The following is a 20,003-nucleotide window of genomic DNA, read 5'->3' on the forward strand; positions in this document are numbered from 1 at the left end:
TGGAAGCTCTTCCTGGTGCATCCTGAAGCTGCCCAGGGTCAGGAGCCTCCAAGTGCTGGGAAAGCCTTTTTGGGGTCCCTGGGAAGTCCTGGTGGTTCACCCGGGGGTTGTCACCCTGAGGGTTTCCATCTGTGACCCCTGGTGGTTTTTTCTGCAAAAACGTCAAAGAATGCAGAGGGAGCGAAGAAAAATAGGATTCTGATGGAATACTGTTGGGATTTTAGGAAAGACACCGGGGTAGAGTGATGGGAGATCCTACAGGTAAGTGATTATCCAGTAATTATTGGTGATCCCATCTAGACGGGAGATGATGGAGCACATGGAGACCTCCAGGGTCCCTTTGGATCTCCCAAACCTTGCCTTTTTAGCAGATCCATGGGTTAATCTCCACGAGGAGGATCCACAGTGCAAACCAGCGATCCCAAATCCTTGCGATGAGAGAAAGGATCCAAGAAATAGATCAGGAAAGCTCTGGAATGCTTGGATTGGACTGGATTAGGGATTGGATTTAAATAGATTTCAGGAAAATTTCCTTCACTGGAAGGGTTGTCCAGCCCGGGCACAGCTGCCCCGGGGTGGAGTCCCCATCCCTGGAGGGATTTAAAATCCACGTGGATGTGGCACTTGGGGACATGGATCCGTGGTGGCCGTGGCAGTGATGGGGGATGATTGGACACAATGGTCTTGGAGAACTTTTCCAACCTTAACAATTCCGTGAGTCCATGAATGATGCCTAAGGAAAACACAAGTAGGAAGCAGAACATAAACACATCCTGGCCATAAAATCACCAGGATCAGGCTGGAAAATCCCATTCCCTCATGGGGCTGAAGCCATACAAGGTTTCCATAAAACAGGCCCCTGATCCTGGAATCCCAGATAAAGTTGGGAATGGGGAGAAGGTGTTTGAGTCTCTCTGAACTTTTCCATGAGGAGAATTCCAGTGCTGTCAGAGAGGATGTGGGGGAGCAGGGAATTCCTGCAGGGATGTGATCTCCCAGGGAATGGGACATGGAGGATTCTGGGACAGGCCGGGATGTGCCAAATCCCATCCCAGCTGCATCCAGGAAAATTAAAAACTCTGGAAGAATTTATCCACACAACTGCTGAGGTAAATGATCCTTGAGGGGTTGCACCTGGATTCGGGGCAGTTTTGCAAGGAAAAACTGTGTTTTGGGGTTTTTTTGTGTCAGAGAGAGACAAATCCTATCATAATTCCTTCAGTGACCTCTCCCAGACCTCTGTGAACTCCGCCAGGCTCTTCCCAAAGTAAACATCCCAATTCTGGATCCTGCTCCAGCTGGGCTTTGCCAGGCCGTGTTTGCAAGTTGTCAGGAGGGGACAGAAAAAGGGAAAATGTTTTGATTGATGATTATTTTCCCTATAATGAGATCCCGAGCGGGAACAGTCTTCCCACTCAATCCAGATTTGGAAAGGTATTTGAGGTATTAAATGCCACTGAAATCCCAAGGACTGGCTGAGCACTTAAATACATCTAGAACCTGAATCCTCTGAGTTAATCTGAATCCTCTAAGTCTGATTTTTATCATTTCTCTCTCATGCAGCACCTCCTCTGTTTGAGGCTCAGCCCTGGCACATTCCTTCATCCAACCAAGGATCCGACACGGAATAAGGGAAGATCCACAGCATCCTTCATGCAAAAAGAACAGAAATTTATCCCCCTGGCACTGGGGAAAGGACAGGAAAGTTCCTGCTGGCTTTGGGATCTGAACCTCTTTTCCTGTATCTGGTGCTACTTTCCCTTTCCCTTCTGGGTACACCGGGAATTTCCGGAACTTTGACCATGAAGAGCTTCCTTAGATCCTTGCCAGAGCTGCTGGATCTCATGTGGATCATTTGGACATCCTGGGGCACATCCCATGGAAAACCTGGAGACAGAATTCCTTTCTCACGTTAAAGCAATTCCACCTTTTCCGTCGTGATAGCGAGAAGGAAATCAAATCCAGCACTCTGGATTTGCATGTGGATCCATGAGGAGCTGGAATTTAAGAGATTTGGAATCCCGTGCTCGCTCTCTCTCTCTCACTGGTCTTTTCTCAAATTTGGGAAATTCCCAGAAAATGCAACAAAGAGCAGTTTTTGAGGCTAAGGGGATTGAAAGCACGGTGACTTGAATTCACCCCAGAGATCTGGGACGAAACTAAACCCTTCCACACATCGGGAAAAATCACGGCAAGCGCACGAATCCTCAGCATTTATGGACAAAAATCACATTTCGGAGGAAATTCCACCCACCAATCACAGAGTCACAGAACTATTAAGGATGGAAAAGACCTTTTAGATCCCCAAATCCATGCCCATCTTAAACCATGTCCACAGGTGCCACATCCGCAGGTTTTCAGGACACTCCCAGGAATGGGGATTCCATTCAGTGGGATGAAGATTCCATTCTTTCCGTGAAGAAATTGCTCCTCATATCCAACCTAATCCTCCCCCGGTGCAACTCAAGGACGTTTCAATGTGGATTAGGAGGAAACTTCTGCTCTGTGAGCAGATTAATCTGTGTCACTTCAGGGTTTCACAGATTTTGGGAACACCACGGCGTTCCACGGACTGAGAGCATCCAAATCATTGATTTGAGAGCATCCAAATCATTGATTTTACAACTCAGTTCCCTCTCCCAGACTTTGGGGTTTTTCTTCTGGTTTTCCTGGGTGCTTGGAAGGATGAGTTCATCCCAACCAACACAAAGGCCTAAAACCCAACAAATCCCAGCTGCCACCTCCCAAAGAATCAGCCAGGAACTTGCAGCTGGGAATTATCTCCTGTATCTTCAGATCTGTTAATTATGCAGGAAGGCAGACTGATGGATTTTGATGAAGAAAGTGAAATTTTGAGAATTTAAAGTGAGGTGGAACAAACCAAAGCATTCACCAGCAGCATTCCCTGGAATTGCAAATCTCTCCTCACCAGCCTTTTTTTTTTAACATAGGAAACCAAATTAAAGCAATTGCTCCATGGGTGCTTCGTTGGCTTCCTAAATCCAAGCCTTTTTCTTTTTTTTTTTTTTTCTATTAGGCAGCAATTGAGGGTCAGATCCACATTCCAAACATGGAAATTATGTCAGTGGTTTATCTTTTCCCATTGATATTCCCTGGAATTGTACAATTCCTGGTATCTCAGTGGTCTTGGGCAGGCTCTGTGCCTTTACTGAATCTTAAGTGCTCACTGCACATTTTAAAGCTTAAACATTCTCTGATTTATACGTTTTTTTGGTATTTATTTTTGTATTTTTAAAAAAAAGTTATTAAGAGAAGGTTTAAGCTTTAAAATGATGCTGTAAAATAACAAACAGAACTGTCCAGGAGCGTGTTGAGCCAAGTCAATTATCCTTGGAATACCAGCAGACCTACAGAAGTTAATCAGAGTAAAATCAGATGTACTTATGCTGTCTGTAAACAGAATTTACATCATTCCTGAGGTCAGGAAATGGGCTGGAATTTGAAATGGAGAAGGGAAAAAAAAAAATCTCCATCAGCTGCCTGGGGCAAAACACATCGCTCTCAGCGCCTGGGGCTGCAGATGGTCCCTGCCCCACTGCAGAGCGAGTTCCCAGATAAGAAATTGCCGAACTGCAGAGCAGGGACGGACGCTGTGCCTTTGGAGATGCGCATTTCCCTGCCCTGCTCGGCGTTTCCAGGTCCTGCCCGACTGGAATCGGCCCCCGCCTGTGATTAAAGGCACCTCTCAAAAGCCCAGGGGCAACTGAATCAGCGGCAGCGAATTCCAGAGATCAGCATGCCAGCCCTGGGCTACAGCCCCGCTCAGATGTGGGCAACAAAGCCAAACACGCCGGGCTCCCTCTGCCTCCATCCCAAAACTCCACCTGCACTTCCCCGGTGTTCCTTGCCCCGGAGGAACGGCAGAGTCTGGAATTTGGGAGCCAAAATGAAACCTTCCTGATGATTCCGAGCTAAAGAAGCAGAAATTTTGGGGAAGAAAAAAAAAAAAAAAAGTGTGGCTTAGGCGGAATGGGGGCAGCAGGTGGGAGGATTTTTGGGAATGCCCGGCTCGTGTGGAGAGGTGGGAGATGAGGGAACGTGAGCTGCTGCCAGGGAGGTGGGAGCAGGAGAGCGAAGTCTCAGCAGTGGGCGCTGGGGGACGGAGGGTTAATGGATGGTTCTGAAAGAGCGTGGAGACCTTGTGGCAAAGGGAGAGCAGCCAGCCAGGAGAGGAAATAAATGCAAGATAAAAAGTTGCTGTAATCAGTGGATGAAGCTGATAACGAGCAGGGAGCACAGCTCAGCTCCAGGGCTGAGCGAGGAGTTGTTTTTAGGGAGGCAAAAGGATATGGGAATATCTGAAATCCATCACCTTGTGCCTGCTGGAGGATGATTTAAACCCTATGTCAACCTGTTCCACCCCGGGATCTGATTTCCAAACGCCCTCGTGCCAACCTCGGGCACAGAGCGGGCCTTTTAAAACATCCCACCCTATGGAAAGAGCTCCTTCCTCGTGCCCTTTTCCCTCCCTGCAAGCCCTGCTGACCCTGCAGCCCCCAGTCCTGAGAGAGGTGCCAAAAATCCTCACAGCAGCCCCTGCATCTGGACATTTTCCAAGTTTTTGACCATCCCACAAATCCCCAGAGCAGCTCGTGTGGCCATTGCCAGCATCTCCCTTCAGTTGCATCTGTAATTTAGTGGGGTTTTTCCCTTGCTGCCTGTTCTCTGCTCCTCCACAGTCCTGGTTTTTCATCCAGGCAGGTTCGTGACCCACCAGAATCCAGGGACCAGCCAGGATGCCACCAGGGAGGAGATCTGGGAGCTGGTGGCACCAGCAAGGCCCTGGCAAACAGCACCAACCTGGCTGAAGGTCCTTTCCCACGTGAAGCAATCTCTGTACGAAATCTAAACTTAAATAATCATTTGCCCAAGAAATAAACCCTCCAGGATCCCTTTCAGATGCCAGGGGAGTGCTGAGTGCAGCGCCCACAGCACACCACAGCAGGGAAAACGCTCTCAGAACTCCTCTCAGCCTCTGCTGGAAGTGCTGAAGGAGCTGAATCCTCGCCACAGAAAGAAATAAATTCAGCCTTGACTGTTCAGCTCAAGTGTCCCCGACCATCCCAACCAACACTGCAGTGACACAGCGCAACAACCGAGCTCCAGGAGCACAAAAACCAAAAGCTCTGATTCATCTCCAGCCCCATTTTCTCCACCATGCAGGAAATGCAACCTGAGTAACTCCCACAGAACTCCTTTTACCAAGCACTTAGCGTGAGTTTTATGGTTTTTTTTCCACACAGGCAGCATTTCCCCTCTGCTCACAGGTAGGTTCGTGACCCACCAGAATCCAGGGATTGGCCTGGATGCCACCAGGAAGGAGATCTGGGAGCTGGTGGCACCAGCAAGGCCCTGCCAAACAGCAACAACCAAACAGTTGCCAATTCCCCAAACAAGAGCTGAGGAAATGCCTGTCTCCAGAAGCTCGTGTGAGTTTTAGAAGTCGCTGGATGTTCACAGAAGAATCCCGAGCTAATTTTATAGGATTGATGCGGAATTTGGGATGCAAGAGACGCCGGGAGACCTCTGGGCCAGCCTCCTGCTTTAAGCAGGGTCAGATCTGGGATCATCCCAGGCTGCTCAGGGCTTTAAGGCTTCCAAATCCTCACAAAGAGGAGAGGGCACAACAACTGTGTGGGACATTGCGACACTTCGGGAATCATGGAAAATCCTGAGCTGGAAGGATCATCAAATCCAACTCCTGGCCCTGCACAGACATCCCAAAAATCCCTCCCGGGGAGCGTTGTCCTGGAGCCTTGGGAATGTCACCATTCCCTGGGGATCCTATTCAATGCCCGACCCTTTAGGGAAGAACCTTTTCCCAATAAAGCTTTTCCCAATAAAGCTTTTCCCAATATCCATCCTCCCCTGGGCTGGGCTGGGTTTGCTTCCAGGGACCCCCTCAGCCTCTTCTCCCTTCAAACACCCCGTTCCCCTTCCCGGCTCCCTCCTCCGTGCACTCCTCGGGAACCCGCGGGTCTCCAGGAGGGATTTTTATCCTTTTGTCAGGAAAACCCAGTCGGTTTTTCCCTCCTGGAGTCGATGTTTTGCTACCACCTAGCGCTGAGGCGGCGCGGCCTCCTCAGCCCCGCCTGGTTCCCCTCAGGGCGGATCCCAGCACCGGCGGGAATTTGGCAACGAGACCCCGGGGAAAAAACTGGATTTAACGGGGAAATAGCACGATCCCATTATTGAGAAGTTCAGGAATTGTCCCTTTTCAATCGGTTTTTCCCTCCTGGAGTCGATGTTTTGCTACCACCTAGCGCTGAGGCGGCGCGGCCTCCTCAGCCCCGCGTGGTTTCCCTCAGGGCGGATCCCAGCACCGGCGGGAATTTGGGAACGAGACCCCGGGGAAAAACTGGATTTTAACGGGGAAATAGCACGATCCCATTATTGAGAAGTTCAGGAACTGTCCCTTTTTAGTCGGTTTTTCCCTCCTGGAGTCGTTATTTTTACTGAGTGGGCGCGGCCTCCTCAGCCCCGCCTGGCTCCCCTAAGGGCGGATCCCAGCACCGGCGGGAATTTGGGAACGAGACCGCGGGGAAAAAACCGGATTTAACGGGGAAATAGCACGATCCCACTATTGAGAACTTCAGAAATTGCCCCTTTTTAATCATCAGCTGTAAGAGCAGCCACAAGGATGTTGTTATACCCTGGGAACGCTGTGTCCAGGTCCTGGGACATGAGGGACGTGGAGCTCCTGGAGCTCCAATAAAGAAGAGGAAGGGGCTGGAGCATCTCCCCGGCCATGAAAGGCTGAGGGAGCTGGGGCTGTTCAGCCTCCAGAGGAGCTAAATGAGAGGGAACCTCATCCCTGGGTGTCCCTGGGTGCAGGGAGGGGCAGAGCAGGGCCAGGCTCTGCTCTGGGCCCAGCAATGGCACCAGAGCCAGGGGCAGGGAATGATCCCAGCAATTCCACCAGAACACGAGGAAGAACTTCTTCCCTGGGCAGTGCCCAGCTCTGAGGCTGTGCAGTCTCCTCTCCGGGATATTCCAGAGCCCTCTGGACACAATCCCGTGCCCTGTGCTCCTGGGTGGCCCTGCTGGAACAGGGAGGTGGCACCAGTGACTCTCTGTGGTCCCGTCCTGGGGCTCTGAGAATCTGCAAATCTGGGATTCTGTGGGGGTGTGAGTCGGAGATCCTCTGATCACCTGAGTCTGTGACTTCGTGATTTTATGAGTCTGTGATTCCTTGATTGTGTAATGCCATGATTCTCTGATTCTGTAGTTTTGTGATTCTGTGAGACTGTGATTCCATGATTTCGTGATTCTGTGAGACCATGATTCCATGATTCTGTAATTCTGTGACTCTGTAATCACATGATTCTGTAATTCTGTGAGACTGTGAGTCCATGATTCTGTGCTTCTATGAAGTGTGAGTCTGTGATTCTGTGATTCTGTGAATCTGTAATTCCATGATTCTGTAATTCTGTGAATCTGTAATCCCATGATTCTGTAATTTTGTGAGTCTGTGATTCATGACTCTGTGAGACTGCGATTCCATGAATCTGTGATACTGTGAATCTGTAATTCCATGATTCCCTAAGTCTGTGAGACTGTAATTCCATGATTCTGTGATTCTATGAGTCTCTGATTCCATGATTCTGTGAATCTGTAATTCTCTGATTTTGTAATTCTGTGAGACTGTGATTCCATGATTCTGTGAATCTGTAATTCTCTGATTTTGTAATTCTGTGAGACTGTGATTCCATGATTCTGCGAATCTGTAATTCTCTGATTTTGTAATTCTGTGAGACTGTGATTCCATGATTCTGTGAATCTGTAATTCCATGGTTCTGTGATTCTGTGAATCTGTAATTCCATGGATTCTGTCATTCTGTGAGACTCTGAGTCCATGATTCTATGAATCTGTAATTCCATGGTTCTGTCATTCCGTGAGTTTGTGATTCTGTGAGTCTGTGACTGATTCTGTACTTCTGTGGTTCTGTGTGTCTCATATTCTGTGATTCTGAGGTTCTGGGAGTCTGTGATTCCATGATTCCGTGATTCTGTGGTTCTGTGACTGAGGCTGAGGCTCTGTAATTCCATGATTCCACCACTCTGCGATTCTGAGATTCTCTGAGTCTCTGACACTGTGATTCCATTATTCCATCACTCTACACTTCTGGGATTCCGGGAGTCTGTGATTCCATGATTTTGTGATTCTGAGATTCTGTGACTCTGAGATTCTGTGATTCCATGATTCCATCGCTCTACACTTCTGGGATTCTCTGAGTCTGTGCTTCCATGATTTTGTGATTCTGACTCTGATTCCAAGATTCCGTGACTCTGAGATTCCATGATTCCATCACTCTACAGTTCTGGGATTCTGGGAGTCTGTGATTCCACGATTTTGTGACTCTGACTCTGGGATTCCATGATTCCGGGATTCCATCACTCTACACTTCTGGGATTCTCTGAGCCTCTGATTCCATGATTTTGTGATTCTGAGATTCCGTGACTCTGAGATTCTGTGATTCCATGATTCCATCACTCTACACTTCTGGGATTCTCTGAGTCTGTGCTTCCATGATTTTGTGATTCTGATTCTGTGACTCTGAGATTCCGTGATTCCATCCTTCCATCACTCTACAGTTCTGGGATTCTGGGAGTCTGTGATTCCATGATTTTGTGATTCTGACTCTGGGATTCCATGATTCTGGGATTCCATCGCTCTACACTTCTGGGATTCTGGGAGTCTGCGCTTCCATGATTTTGTGATTCTGACTGTGACTCTCAGATTCTGTGACCCCGTGATTCCACAGTTCCATCATTCTGGACTTCTGAGACTCTGTGGCTCTCTGACACTGTCATTTAGTGATTCTGCGATTCCCCGATTCCTTCACTCCCTAATTCCATGATTCATTGATTGATTCCTTGATTGATTCCTTGATCCGCGTGACTCCGCATTCACCTGACCCCTCAGCTTTCCACAAACACCATCCAGCTGAGCATCTCAACGGGGGCCACACGGGCAGGGGGACCAGGGGACCCCCCCCAGAACCCCCCAAAACCCAGGGGGACCCCCGGAACCCCCCAAAACCCGGGATTTCCCCCCAAAAAACCGGAGGCGCTCCCCGGTCCCCCTCTCGGTGCGGTCCCGGCGCTCCCTGGTGGCTGCTGGCGGAACTACACCCCCGTGTGCTGCACAACGCTTTACGCCGCTTTCGCGACGGCGCCGGGCGGTGTTGCTTTACGGCAGCGCGGCGGGCTAGGCCGCGGGATCCGCCGGGATGAAGCAGAAAAAGAAAAATGGGAAAGGTAAAAAAAAAAAAAAAAAATTAAAGAGACCTGAGGGGCTGGAGCGTGTCCGGGGGAGGGGATGGAGCCGGGGCACGGGCGGCTGAGGGAGCTGCGGGGGCTCCGCCTGGAGAAAAGGAGGCTCAGGGGAGGCCTTGTGGAGGTCCCTGAGAGGAGGGGAGAGCCGGGGCGAAACAGGGACGGGATGAGGGGAAACGGCTTCAAATTGTGCCGGGAGAGGCTCGGGTTGGAAAACGGGAGGGATTCCTTCCCTTAAAGAACTGTCCAGCCCTGGCACAGCTGCCCAGTCGCCATTCCCGGAGGGGTTTAAAATCCCTGTGGATGTGACACTGAGAGGCTCGGGTTGGATAACGGGAGGGATTCCTTCCCTTAAAGAACTGTCCAGCCCTGGCACAGCGGCGGAGTCGCCATTCCCGGAGGGGTTTAAAATCCCTGTGGATGTGACACTGAGAGGCTCGGGTTGGAAAACGGGAGGGATTCCTTCCCTTAAAGAACTGTCCAGCCCTGGCACAGCGGCGGAGTCGCCATTCCCGGAGGGATTTAAAATCCCTGTGGATGTGACACTGAGAGGCTCGGGTTGGATAACGGGAGGGATTCCTTCTCTTAAAGAACTGTCCAGCCCTGGCACAGCGGCGGAGTCGCCATTCCCGGAGGGATTTAAAATCCCTCTGGATGTGACACTTGGTGGCCCTGGCGCTGCCGGGAGCGGTCGGATCCGCTCTTGGAGCGCTTTCCCACCCAACCGCTCCACAGTGGGCAGGAATTCCCGGCTGGGCCGTGACGAGCAGGAAAATCTGTGGGTTTTTTTCCCCCCTGGTTTTGCCCATTTTTGCTCTGTTTTTCCCCGGTTTTGGCGCAGGGGAGCTGAGGCAGGCCGAGCTGATGGTGATGACCATCGCTGACATCATAAAGCAGCTCCTGGAGGCTCACGAGCAGGGAAAGGACGTGGATCTCAACAAGTGAGTGCCTCAGAGCTGGGCACAGCCCGGGCTTCCAGCTCTCATCTTCACACCGTTTGCTGATCATAAACCCCCCAAAATTGGTCAGATTCCTACCGAGTCTCAGATGGGAGGGATTTTGTGAAAAACTCCCAAGAAACTCGCACTGCCTTTTTTTTCCCCACCTCTGTCCATCCCTCACTAGTCCCAAATCCATCAGGGAAAGGAGATATTAATATGGAAATAATCAGATTTTTTTTAGCAATGTGTCACACCCAAGCTTGTTTACAGAAACTTCTTTGTTCTTCATATTTGTGAAGTAAGAAACCCTGAATTTGATGCTCACAGAAATTCCTTCCTCCCTTATTTATGTGGAGGAAGAAATCCTGAATTTGATGTTTACAGGAATTTCTTACTCCTTTATTTATTTGGATTAATAAAACCTGAATTTGTTGTTTACAGAAATTTCTTCCTCCTTTATTTATTTATGTGGAGTAATAAATCCTGAATTTATTCTTTATAGAAATTCCTTCTGCCTTTATTTATTTGGAGCAATAAAACTGAATTTGATGTTTACAGGAATTTCTTTCTCCTGTATTTATGAGGAGCAATAAAACCTGAATTTGTTGTTCACAGAAACTTTTTCCTTCTTCATTTGTGTGGAGGAAGAATTCCTGAATTTGTTGTTTATAAGAATTTCTTTCTCCTTTATTTATGTGGAGTAACAAATCCTGAATTTGTTGTTTACAGAAATTTCTTACTCCTTTATTTATTTATGTGGAGTAAAAAAAGATGAATTTGTGGTTTACAGAAATTCCTTCTTCCTTTATATATATGGAGTAAGAAAACCTGAATTTGTTCTTTACAAGAATTTTCCCCTCCTTTATTTATGAGGAGTAAAAAAAACCTGAATTTGTTATTTACAGCAATTCCTTCCTCTTTTATTTATGTGGAATAAGAAAACCTGAATTTGTTATTTACAGAAATTCCTTCCTCTTATATTTATGTGGAATAAGAAAACCTGAATTTGTTATTTACAGAAATTCCTTCCTCTTTTATTTATGTGGAATAAATAAAACCTGAATTTGTTGTTTACAGAAATTTCTTCCTCCTTTATTCATATGAAGTAAGAAATCCTGAATTTATTCTTTATAGAAATTTCTTTCTCCTTTATTTATTTGTATTAATAAAACCTGAATTTGTTGTTCACAGGAATTTCTTCCTCCTTTATTTATTTATATAGAGGAAGAAAACCTGAATTTCCCCCTCTTTTTTCTCTTTTTTGACATAATTATAAACTTCTCTCCTGGACATTCCTGCCGGGAATTGCCTTGGAGGTGAACTCAGCCCCAGGCTGGGTGTGTGGGGTGAAACACTTGAATTAATCAATTAATCAGGAATTAAACATCAGTCAGGAACTACCCCTGAAGATGGAGCAGCAGGAGCCTTGCCTGCCTGCACAAAGCCAGGATAAAACCAAATTTAGGGAGCAAAGCCAGGATAAAACCAAACTTAGGGGGCAAACACAGAAAATCAAACCCGCTGGCAGCTGTGAGGTGATTTTTGGGGTTTGTGTTTAATATTCCTGCCTGGGGAGCCGAGCTGGGGGAGCCTGCCTGCGTCTGTGTGCAAACCAGGGCTGCTGGTGGTGATCTGGGGGTGTGTTTTGGGTGATTTGGGGTGGATTTTTGGTGATTTTTGGGCGTTTCTGGTTGCAGGCTGAAGACCAAAACCTCGGCCAGGTACGGGCTGGCGGCGCAGCCGCGGCTCGTCGACATCATCGCGGCCGTGCCGCCGCAGTTCCGGAAGGTTCTGCTGCCAAAGCTCAAGGCCAAGCCCGTCAGGACGGCCAGCGGGGTGAGAGAAAAGGGATTTTCCCTCCTTCCCCCACACCCTGCCTGCTCCCAGCCCAAAATTTGGGTTCAATCCCCACCCAAAACCAGGATGGGGAATGCCCGGAGGCCTTGGTTGCCTTTTCCACAGGGAAATGTTTTGGGGGGAAGGTCCCTTCCTTGGAGGTTTTCCTGTGCTTGCTGCATCCCTGGAAGTGTCCAAGGAAAGGTGGGATAGAGGATTTAATGTTGGGATTGGGATTTAAGGTCCTTCCAACCCAAAATATCCTGAGATTTCCCTGAGGAGAAGGGGGGATTGTGTCCAGGTCGCTGTGGATCTTCTCAGCAGAGTGATTAATTCAATTTACTGTAAATCACCTAAATCTCCACATCAGACCACGATTTATAATGAAATCACCTAATTCTTGGTATCAGACCCCAATTTGTACTGAAACCACCTAAATCTCCATATCAGAGCCCAATTTATACTGAAACCTCCTAAATCTTCACATTAGACCCCAATTTATACTGAAATCTCTCAATTCTTTATATCAGACCCAGATTTATTCTTAAACCATCCAATCCTTCATATCAGACCCCAATTTATACTGAAATCACCTAAATCTACTTATCAGACCCCAATTTGTTCTGAAACCACCTAATTTTTTATATCACACCCCAATTTATGCTGAAACCATCCAATTCTTTATATCAGATCCCAATTTGTACTGAAACCACCCAATTCTTTATATCAGACCCCAATATATACTGAAACCACTTAATTCTTTATATCAGACCCCAATTTATGCTGAAACCACTCAATTTTTTTATATCAGACCCAGATTTATTCTTAAACCATCAAATCCTTCATATCAGACCCCAATTTATACTGAAACCTCCTAAATCTCCATATCAGACCCCAATTTGTTCTGAAACCACCTAATTTTTTATATCACACCCCAATTTATACTGAAACCACCCAATTCTTTATATCAGATCCCAATTTGTACTGAAACCACCCAATTCTTTATATCAGACCTAAATCTTCATATCAGACCCCAATTTATACTGAAATCACCTAAATCTTCATATCAGACCCCAATTTATCCTGAAACCACCCAATTTTTTATATCAGACCTAATTCTTTATATCACACCCCAATTTATACTGAAGCCATCTAACTTTTCCTATCAGACCCCAATTTATACTGAAATCACCTAAATCTACTTATCAGACCCCAATTTGTACTGAAACCACCCAATTTTTTATATCAGACCTAATTCTTTATATCACACCCCAATTTATACTGAAGCCATCTAACTTTTCCTATCAGACCCAAATTTATTCTTAAACCACCCAATTCTCCATATCAGATCCCAATTTATACTGAAACCACCCAATTTTTTATATCAGACCTAATTCTTTATATCACACCCTAATTTATACTGAAACCTCTTAAATCTTCATATCAGACCTCAATTTATACTGAAACCACCTAATCTTCACATCAGACCCCAGTTTGTACTGAAGCGACCTAAATCTTCACATCAGTCTACAAATTATTCTGAAACCACTTAATTCTTTATATCAGATCCCAATTTATCCTGAAACCACCTGAATCTCCATATCAGACCCCAATTTATACTGAAACCACCCAATTTTTTATATCAGACCCCAATTTATACTGAAACCACCTGAATCTCCATATCAGACCCCAATTTATACTGAAACCACCCAATTTTTTATATCAGACCCAATTCTTTATATCACACCCCAATTTATACTGAAGCCATCTAACTTTTCCTATCAGACCCAAATTTATTCTTAAACCACCCAATTCTCCATATCAGATCCCAATTTACCCTGAAACCACCCAGTTTTTTATATCAGACCCAATTCTTTATATCAGACCCCAATTTATACTGAAACCACCTAATTTTTTATATCAGAGCCCAATTTATACTGAAACCACCCAATTCTTCCTATCAGACCCCAATTTATACTGAAACCACCTGAATCTCCATATCAGACCCCAATTTGCTGTTAAACTAGCTAATTCTTCGTAACAGACCCCAAATTATTTATTTATTAATTTACTGTTTATTTATATTCTGAAACGTGAGAACATTCAATGAAGTTTAAAAGGGCTCGTTAAGGATTCCCATCTCTCTCTGGCTTTGTTTTCCCCTCCAAGGCTTTAACCCACCTCTGTTTCAGCAGGGAACACCCTAAAACAAATCCCCCAGAAGCCCCCAGCACCCTCCCAGCCTTTCAAGAAACCCTTGAATTTTGGTAATTCCTGGGCTAATTCCTGCAATTTCCCTGGCAGATCGCCGTGGTGGCCGTGATGTGCAAACCCCACCGCTGCCCCCACATCAACTTCACGGGCAACATCTGTGTGTGAGTATGGAGGGCCCAGATGTGCCAGATGTGCCCCCGGGCTGGCACAGCTGCAGGCCTGGGGACGCCCCTGAGGGGCTGGGAAGGGTTTGGGGCACCAGGGGCTCAGCCTGGAGAAGAGGAGGCTCCAGAGGGAATTTTTTTTCCTGTCTGGAATGCCCAGGTGGGATTGGGGTTTCTCCCAGGGGACGAGGGACATGACAGGGGACAGCCTCTCCCTGTTTTTTACCTGTTAATGCCTCTGGAATGTCATTAATTCCCTTTGATCTGCAGTGATACCTCCCTGATTTTTATTTATTTTTAAATATTTCCGAACTATTTCCTCCCTGTTGTCTGGAGAAAGTTTAACAGCAGTTTGTGACTGAGTTACTGCGGTTGGTTTTAACCAAAAGTGACGAGAGGCAGCGGCCTCAGGTTGCACCAGGGGAGGTTCAGGTGGGGTTTGGGGAGCAGTTCCTGCCTGGGAAGGGTTTTCCATCCCTGGGCAGTGCTGGAGTCGCCATCCCTGCAGGGATTCCAGATCCCTGGGGATGTGGCACCTGGGGACACGGGTCAGTGCTGGGGATGGTTGGACTGGATGCTCTCAGAGGCCTTTTCCATCCTTTCTGGGATTCCATGGCCCAAAAGTTCCTTTTTCCAGCATTCCTGGACAACCCCGGCGCTGCAGGAGCAGCCACACCACACCAAAAACTGAGTTTTTTTCACCTTTTCCTCGAGGGAGAAAACCTCCTCCTTTCATGACCCAAACCCACCCTTCCCTATTAGGTTCCCACCTCTGTGGTCATTAATTTACTATTCATTTCCTAATTAATGTGTTATTAATGTCTTAATTAATTTATTATTAATTTTTTTTGGCCTCCAGCTGCCAAAATCTCCTGGAATCAGCTCAGTTTTATTCAAATTAAAGAGCATGAGTTTGGCTTACCTTGAATTTTCTTCCTCACTTCGACTCCGTTCCCTTGAAATCTGATTTTGGTCATGCTTTTCCCATCTCTTCATTTATTTCCAAACATTCCCTGCCATGAATCCATGAATTTTCCGTGTCTAAAACAGCTTGGACTGCACAAACCCTTTGCCAGCAAATTAACGTAGGTGATTTAATGATTAATTAATTTTATAACGATGGTGGATGACTCAGTGTGAGCTGGCAGTGAGGAAATAAATCAATTAATCCAGGGAATAAAATATCAATTATCCCAAACAGGGCTGCTTTGGTGGGGGTGGGATCTGCTCCATCAGGAAAATCCCCTGGATGCTCCCTCACCTTTCCCGCTGGAGCTGAATTCATCTTTGGAATATTTTATTTATCAAACAGCACATCCCTAAGCTCAGGAAAAAAAAAAAAATACAGCTGAGCTTTTTCACCATCAAAATGTTAAAATTCCCTAAATTTCTGGAAAACTTGATGGGTGATATCCCAATTTTACATCTCTCCGTGACAAGAAAAAAAAAAAAATCACGTTCTGCACGGAATGAAGTGATGCTCTTGAGAGAATCATGGAAAACGTTCAAATTGTGAAATTATTTAAAAAAAAAAATCAATTAATCTGCGTGTAACTGTTGCCCCAAAACTTTATGGCTGCTCCCTAAAATAATGGAGCACCCCAGAAATATTTTCACGGATTTTCCTCCCAGAAAGTCTCACTGGGTTGTTTCAGGTCTGAGCTGCTTTTGGACGTCCCATTCTCATTAAAATTAATTTGAGGGAATTAAATTTGATTTTTTTTGCACTGTCCATTTGCTGTTTGTAAACCCAGGTGGGCTCAGATCCCCCCAGCGTTCCTGGACACCACAGAAATTATTGGAATTTTTTGTTTAATTCCTGTTTTCTCTATTTTTTACCCTGCAGATACTGCCCAGAAATTATCGGAATTTTTTGTTTAATTCCTGTTTTCTCTATTTTTTACCCTGCAGGTACTGCCCAGGGGGGCCTGACTCTGATTTTGAATATTCCACCCAGTCCTACACAGGATATGAGGTACTGATTTCCCTGGTTTTCCCTATTTTTTTTTTTTTTTTTTTGTTATTCCAACCTTCCTTAAGCCTGGCTTTGGGTTAGGCTGGGCTTTATTTCTGCAGCTCACTCGTGTTGCAAGAATAAAGCCGAAAGTAAATACAAAAATAAAACCAAAATCAATTTTCATAAACTTCAGGATCTAAAGCAGCTCGAAGTCTTGGAGTGAAATTCTTAATTACAGTAATTAATGATGAGTTAAAATTTTTAAAAAATTGTCTAAGAAGGGTATTGAAACACTGGAGTAGAGATGTGGAGAGGTTCCTACAGGATTTAAAAAAGTAAAAATTTTGGTTAAAAATCCTCATTTTTTAGCTGTTAATGCCTCTGAAATTAAATTAATTCCCTTTTATCTGCAGTGATAAATTTAAATTCTTATATTTCCAAACTATTTCCTCCCTGTTGTCTGGAGAAAGTTTTAACAGCAGTTTGTGACTGAATTATTGTGACTGATTTTAACCAAAAAGCTCAAAGCTGTGGTTGGGATGTGAAGCAGGAAAATGAGGTAAAAACCAACTGGATTAATTTGGTGAAAATTCCTTTTAGAGTAGGAATTTTTTCTGTTCTACCTCAGTCATTTAAATCTTGTCCCATGAAGGAAATAGGAAAAAAATGGGAAATATCAAGTGAATCCAGGGTACAAAAGGTGCTTGAAAATCCCCTTAAAATATTATTAATAGGCTTCCATCAGCTGGTGATAGAAAAAAAAAAAAGAGTTTTTAGGGATTTTAATTGAAGGAATAAGTTTAATTTTGAGAATATTTGAAGCCCAGGCTGAGTCTAGAGGATGGTGCCTGAGGAATTGGTAAAAACATTTTGTGGTTTTTGTAAGGCTTTTGTGACTCGCTGCAGAGGTTTCTTAGCTGTTGGAGAACACTAAAAATGGAATAATTTTGGTGGTTTTAGGTCCTGTTGCCATCTCAGGGTAAAAATGTATTTTTTAAAAGAATTTGAGGAGCCAAATTCGTACTCACAATTTTACAGAGTCTTGGTTTGTGGGTTTGGAGGCTTCGGGTCAGTCAGGATTTGAAGTTCTCAGCATGCTGAAAGTTGGATTTTGTTCTTTTGTGGGGGGGAAAAACGTTTCTAAAATGAATTTTTTGGTGGTTTTTTTTTCAGCCAACATCCATGAGGGCCATCCGGGCTCGGTACGATCCCTACCTCCAGACGAGGCACAGAGTGGAGCAGGTACCTTTTTCCTTGGGATTGGGATGCAAAAAAAAAAAAAAAAAAAAAAAAAAAAAAAAAAAAAAAAAAGAAAAAAAAAAAAGAAAATTATTTCAATTTCTTGGACTGGTGGGCTGCAAAAATTAAATTAATACATTTTCAATTGTCCAGCTCTCATTTAGAGAGTTTTGAACCTCTCCTAAAGTCTCTGCTGTGCAATACCTGATTTTTAATCATTCCAAAATTACTTTGTTTGGGTGTTTGTTGGAGAGTTGGGCGTGAAAAGTTTCTCAGTCCTGTTCTGCTTTGGTCAGTTCCCTCTTTATCTCCCAATCCATTGGAAAATTCTCCATTAATTTGGTATTTTCTCCCTCAAGATTTTGAGGAGAGTTTGTTCTACGTGGATTAAAGGAGATTCAAGGAATTTTTTTTTTGCCTTTTTGGTCCAGTTTAGGTCGTTTCAAACCGGAACCTGTAATTCAAATAATTCTGATTTTTCAGGAAAACCCTCTACAATACCTGCTCTGAGTTCTTACACTAAAAAAAAAAAAATACTTTGGAGGTTTTTTTTTTTGCAAAGGAAAGTGATTATTAAAAAAACCTATACAAACCCCTTAATTTCTCACTCATAAAACAAATAAAAAAGGAAACGCAGCCTAAGAAAATCAAGGATTACAGAGAAATCTTTTGGATAAATCCCCCACTGACATTTTTTCCCGTGATATTTTCACTTTTTCAGCTGAAGCAGCTGGGCCACAGCGTGGACAAAGTGGAATTTATCGTGATGGGTGGCACTTTCATGGCTTTACCTGAGGATTACAGAGATTATTTCATCAGGAACCTGCACGACGCCTTGTCGGGTCACACTTCCAACAACGTGGCAGAGGCCGTCAGGTGAGGAATTATTTCCAGTTTAAACTGTTTATCCTTTGAAAAAAATGAAGAATTTTTTTTTTTTTTTTTTTTTTGAGGGGATGTGTTTTTGGGCACTGAATATTTACAGCTCTGTTCAATTTTTGGGCGCCGAATATTTTCAGCCGCTCTCTGCAGAGCAGCACCGGGCAGACCTCCGGAAGCGCAGGAAAAGCCAAACTTTTTCCCCTGATTTTTTTTTTTTTTTTTTTGGCATTCCAGGCAGCTCTGTCACGCCTCATCACCCTGATTTGGAGTTGTGACGAATGCCACTGGCCGCGGGATTTATTCTTTATTTTCTGCCTGCAGCTGGGGAGGGGGACGTCAGGAATGACTCAGCCCCGAGAGCGTCAGCGCTCCCGGCCCCTTCCAGCCCCAAACCAGCTCCTTGGGTGTCACATTCTCATTTGAACGGCTCAGAAACCACAGCCTGACCCATCCAGGGGCAGGAAACACTCAATTTTCAGTGCTTGGTGGACAAAAAAAACCAAAAAAGGTTTGATGTTTTGGAGCTGTTCAGTGAGCGAGCGTCCCTCGGGTGGGTTGGGTTTTTATTTGTGACATTATCCAGCCCCAAGAGAAGTGATTTTAGAGCTGTCACCTCCAACAGAAGTGATTTTAGAGCTGTCACCTCCAACAGAAGTGATTTTAGAACCGTAATCTCCAACAGAAGTGATTTTAGAACCGTAATCTCCAACAGAAGTGATTTTAGAACCAGTCCTTTGTATCTCAAAGCTGCGACTTAATTCGGTTTTTCCTCTGGAGGGCACCAAACACTTCTGCTGCTTTTCTTTGCTTCTTTTTTTTTTTTTTTTTTTTTTTTTTTTTTCCTCCCACCTCTCGTGTCGCTCTAAGACCAAACAAAAAGCACCCTGCTGCTCTTTCCAAGTGGGTTTTATCGAGATAAAATAGCAAACAAGTTGGGCAAAGAGTTTCTGAAGGGCACGGCTCCTCGGGGAAGGAGGGTGGTGGTTGCAGGTTGTCCGTTCAAATTACTGCTGTGATTCACAGTGTGGGAAGTCTGTATTTTTTTTTCTCTGCTGCAGGTGTGTTAGCTGATTTTATTGGGCCTAAAATAATTTTTCAAGCTGCCTGGCCTTTGCTCTGCAGATAATAAGGGAACTATTTCTGCCACAGCAATTTTAAAGGCAAAGTGACTCCGTGGAGTCAGAGCAGCACAGATCAAGCAGGGGTGACAAAAATCCTGCCCTGGCAGCGTGTGGGCTCCTCAGCAGATAAATAAAGGTTTATATTTTTAACATAAAACTCACGCTAAGCGCTTGGTAAATGGAGTTCTGTGGGAGTTACTCAGGTTGCATTTCCTACATGGTGGAGAGGTGGAGAAAATGGGGCTGGAGATGAATCAGAGCTTTTGGTTTTTGTGCTCCTGGAGCTCGGTTGTTGCGCTGTGTCACTGCAGCGTTGGTTGGGATGGTCGGGGACACTTGAGCTGAACAG

General features: G+C 45.3%; 1 protein-coding gene and 1 long non-coding RNA gene across 2 annotated transcripts in view; one reads left to right on the top strand and one right to left on the bottom strand.

Moving 5' to 3' along the window:
- Positions 1 to 9,175: 9,175 nt before the first annotated feature.
- Positions 9,176 to 20,003, top strand: part of ELP3 (elongator acetyltransferase complex subunit 3) — an 87,294-nt gene continuing 76,466 nt past the window's right edge. The window contains exons 1-7 of the mRNA XM_054001635.1: positions 9,176 to 9,282; positions 10,142 to 10,241; positions 11,939 to 12,077; positions 14,382 to 14,452; positions 16,367 to 16,430; positions 17,586 to 17,654; positions 18,373 to 18,527. Of these exons, the coding sequence (XP_053857610.1) occupies positions 9,255 to 9,282; positions 10,142 to 10,241; positions 11,939 to 12,077; positions 14,382 to 14,452; positions 16,367 to 16,430; positions 17,586 to 17,654; positions 18,373 to 18,527 (626 nt within the window). The 5' untranslated portion in view covers positions 9,176 to 9,254. The remainder of the gene's footprint in view (positions 9,283 to 10,141; positions 10,242 to 11,938; positions 12,078 to 14,381; positions 14,453 to 16,366; positions 16,431 to 17,585; positions 17,655 to 18,372; positions 18,528 to 20,003) is intronic.
- LOC128820825 (uncharacterized) lies at positions 15,326 to 17,576 on the bottom strand. Its single transcript, XR_008440978.1, has 2 exons — positions 17,441 to 17,576; positions 15,326 to 15,774 (listed from the first exon to the last, which is right to left on the bottom strand). It is a non-coding gene; the product is annotated as an uncharacterized LOC128820825 (long non-coding RNA).

Source organism: Vidua macroura, chromosome 31, assembly GCF_024509145.1.
Source record: "Vidua macroura isolate BioBank_ID:100142 chromosome 31, ASM2450914v1, whole genome shotgun sequence".
Lineage (NCBI taxonomy): Eukaryota > Metazoa > Chordata > Aves > Passeriformes > Viduidae > Vidua > Vidua macroura.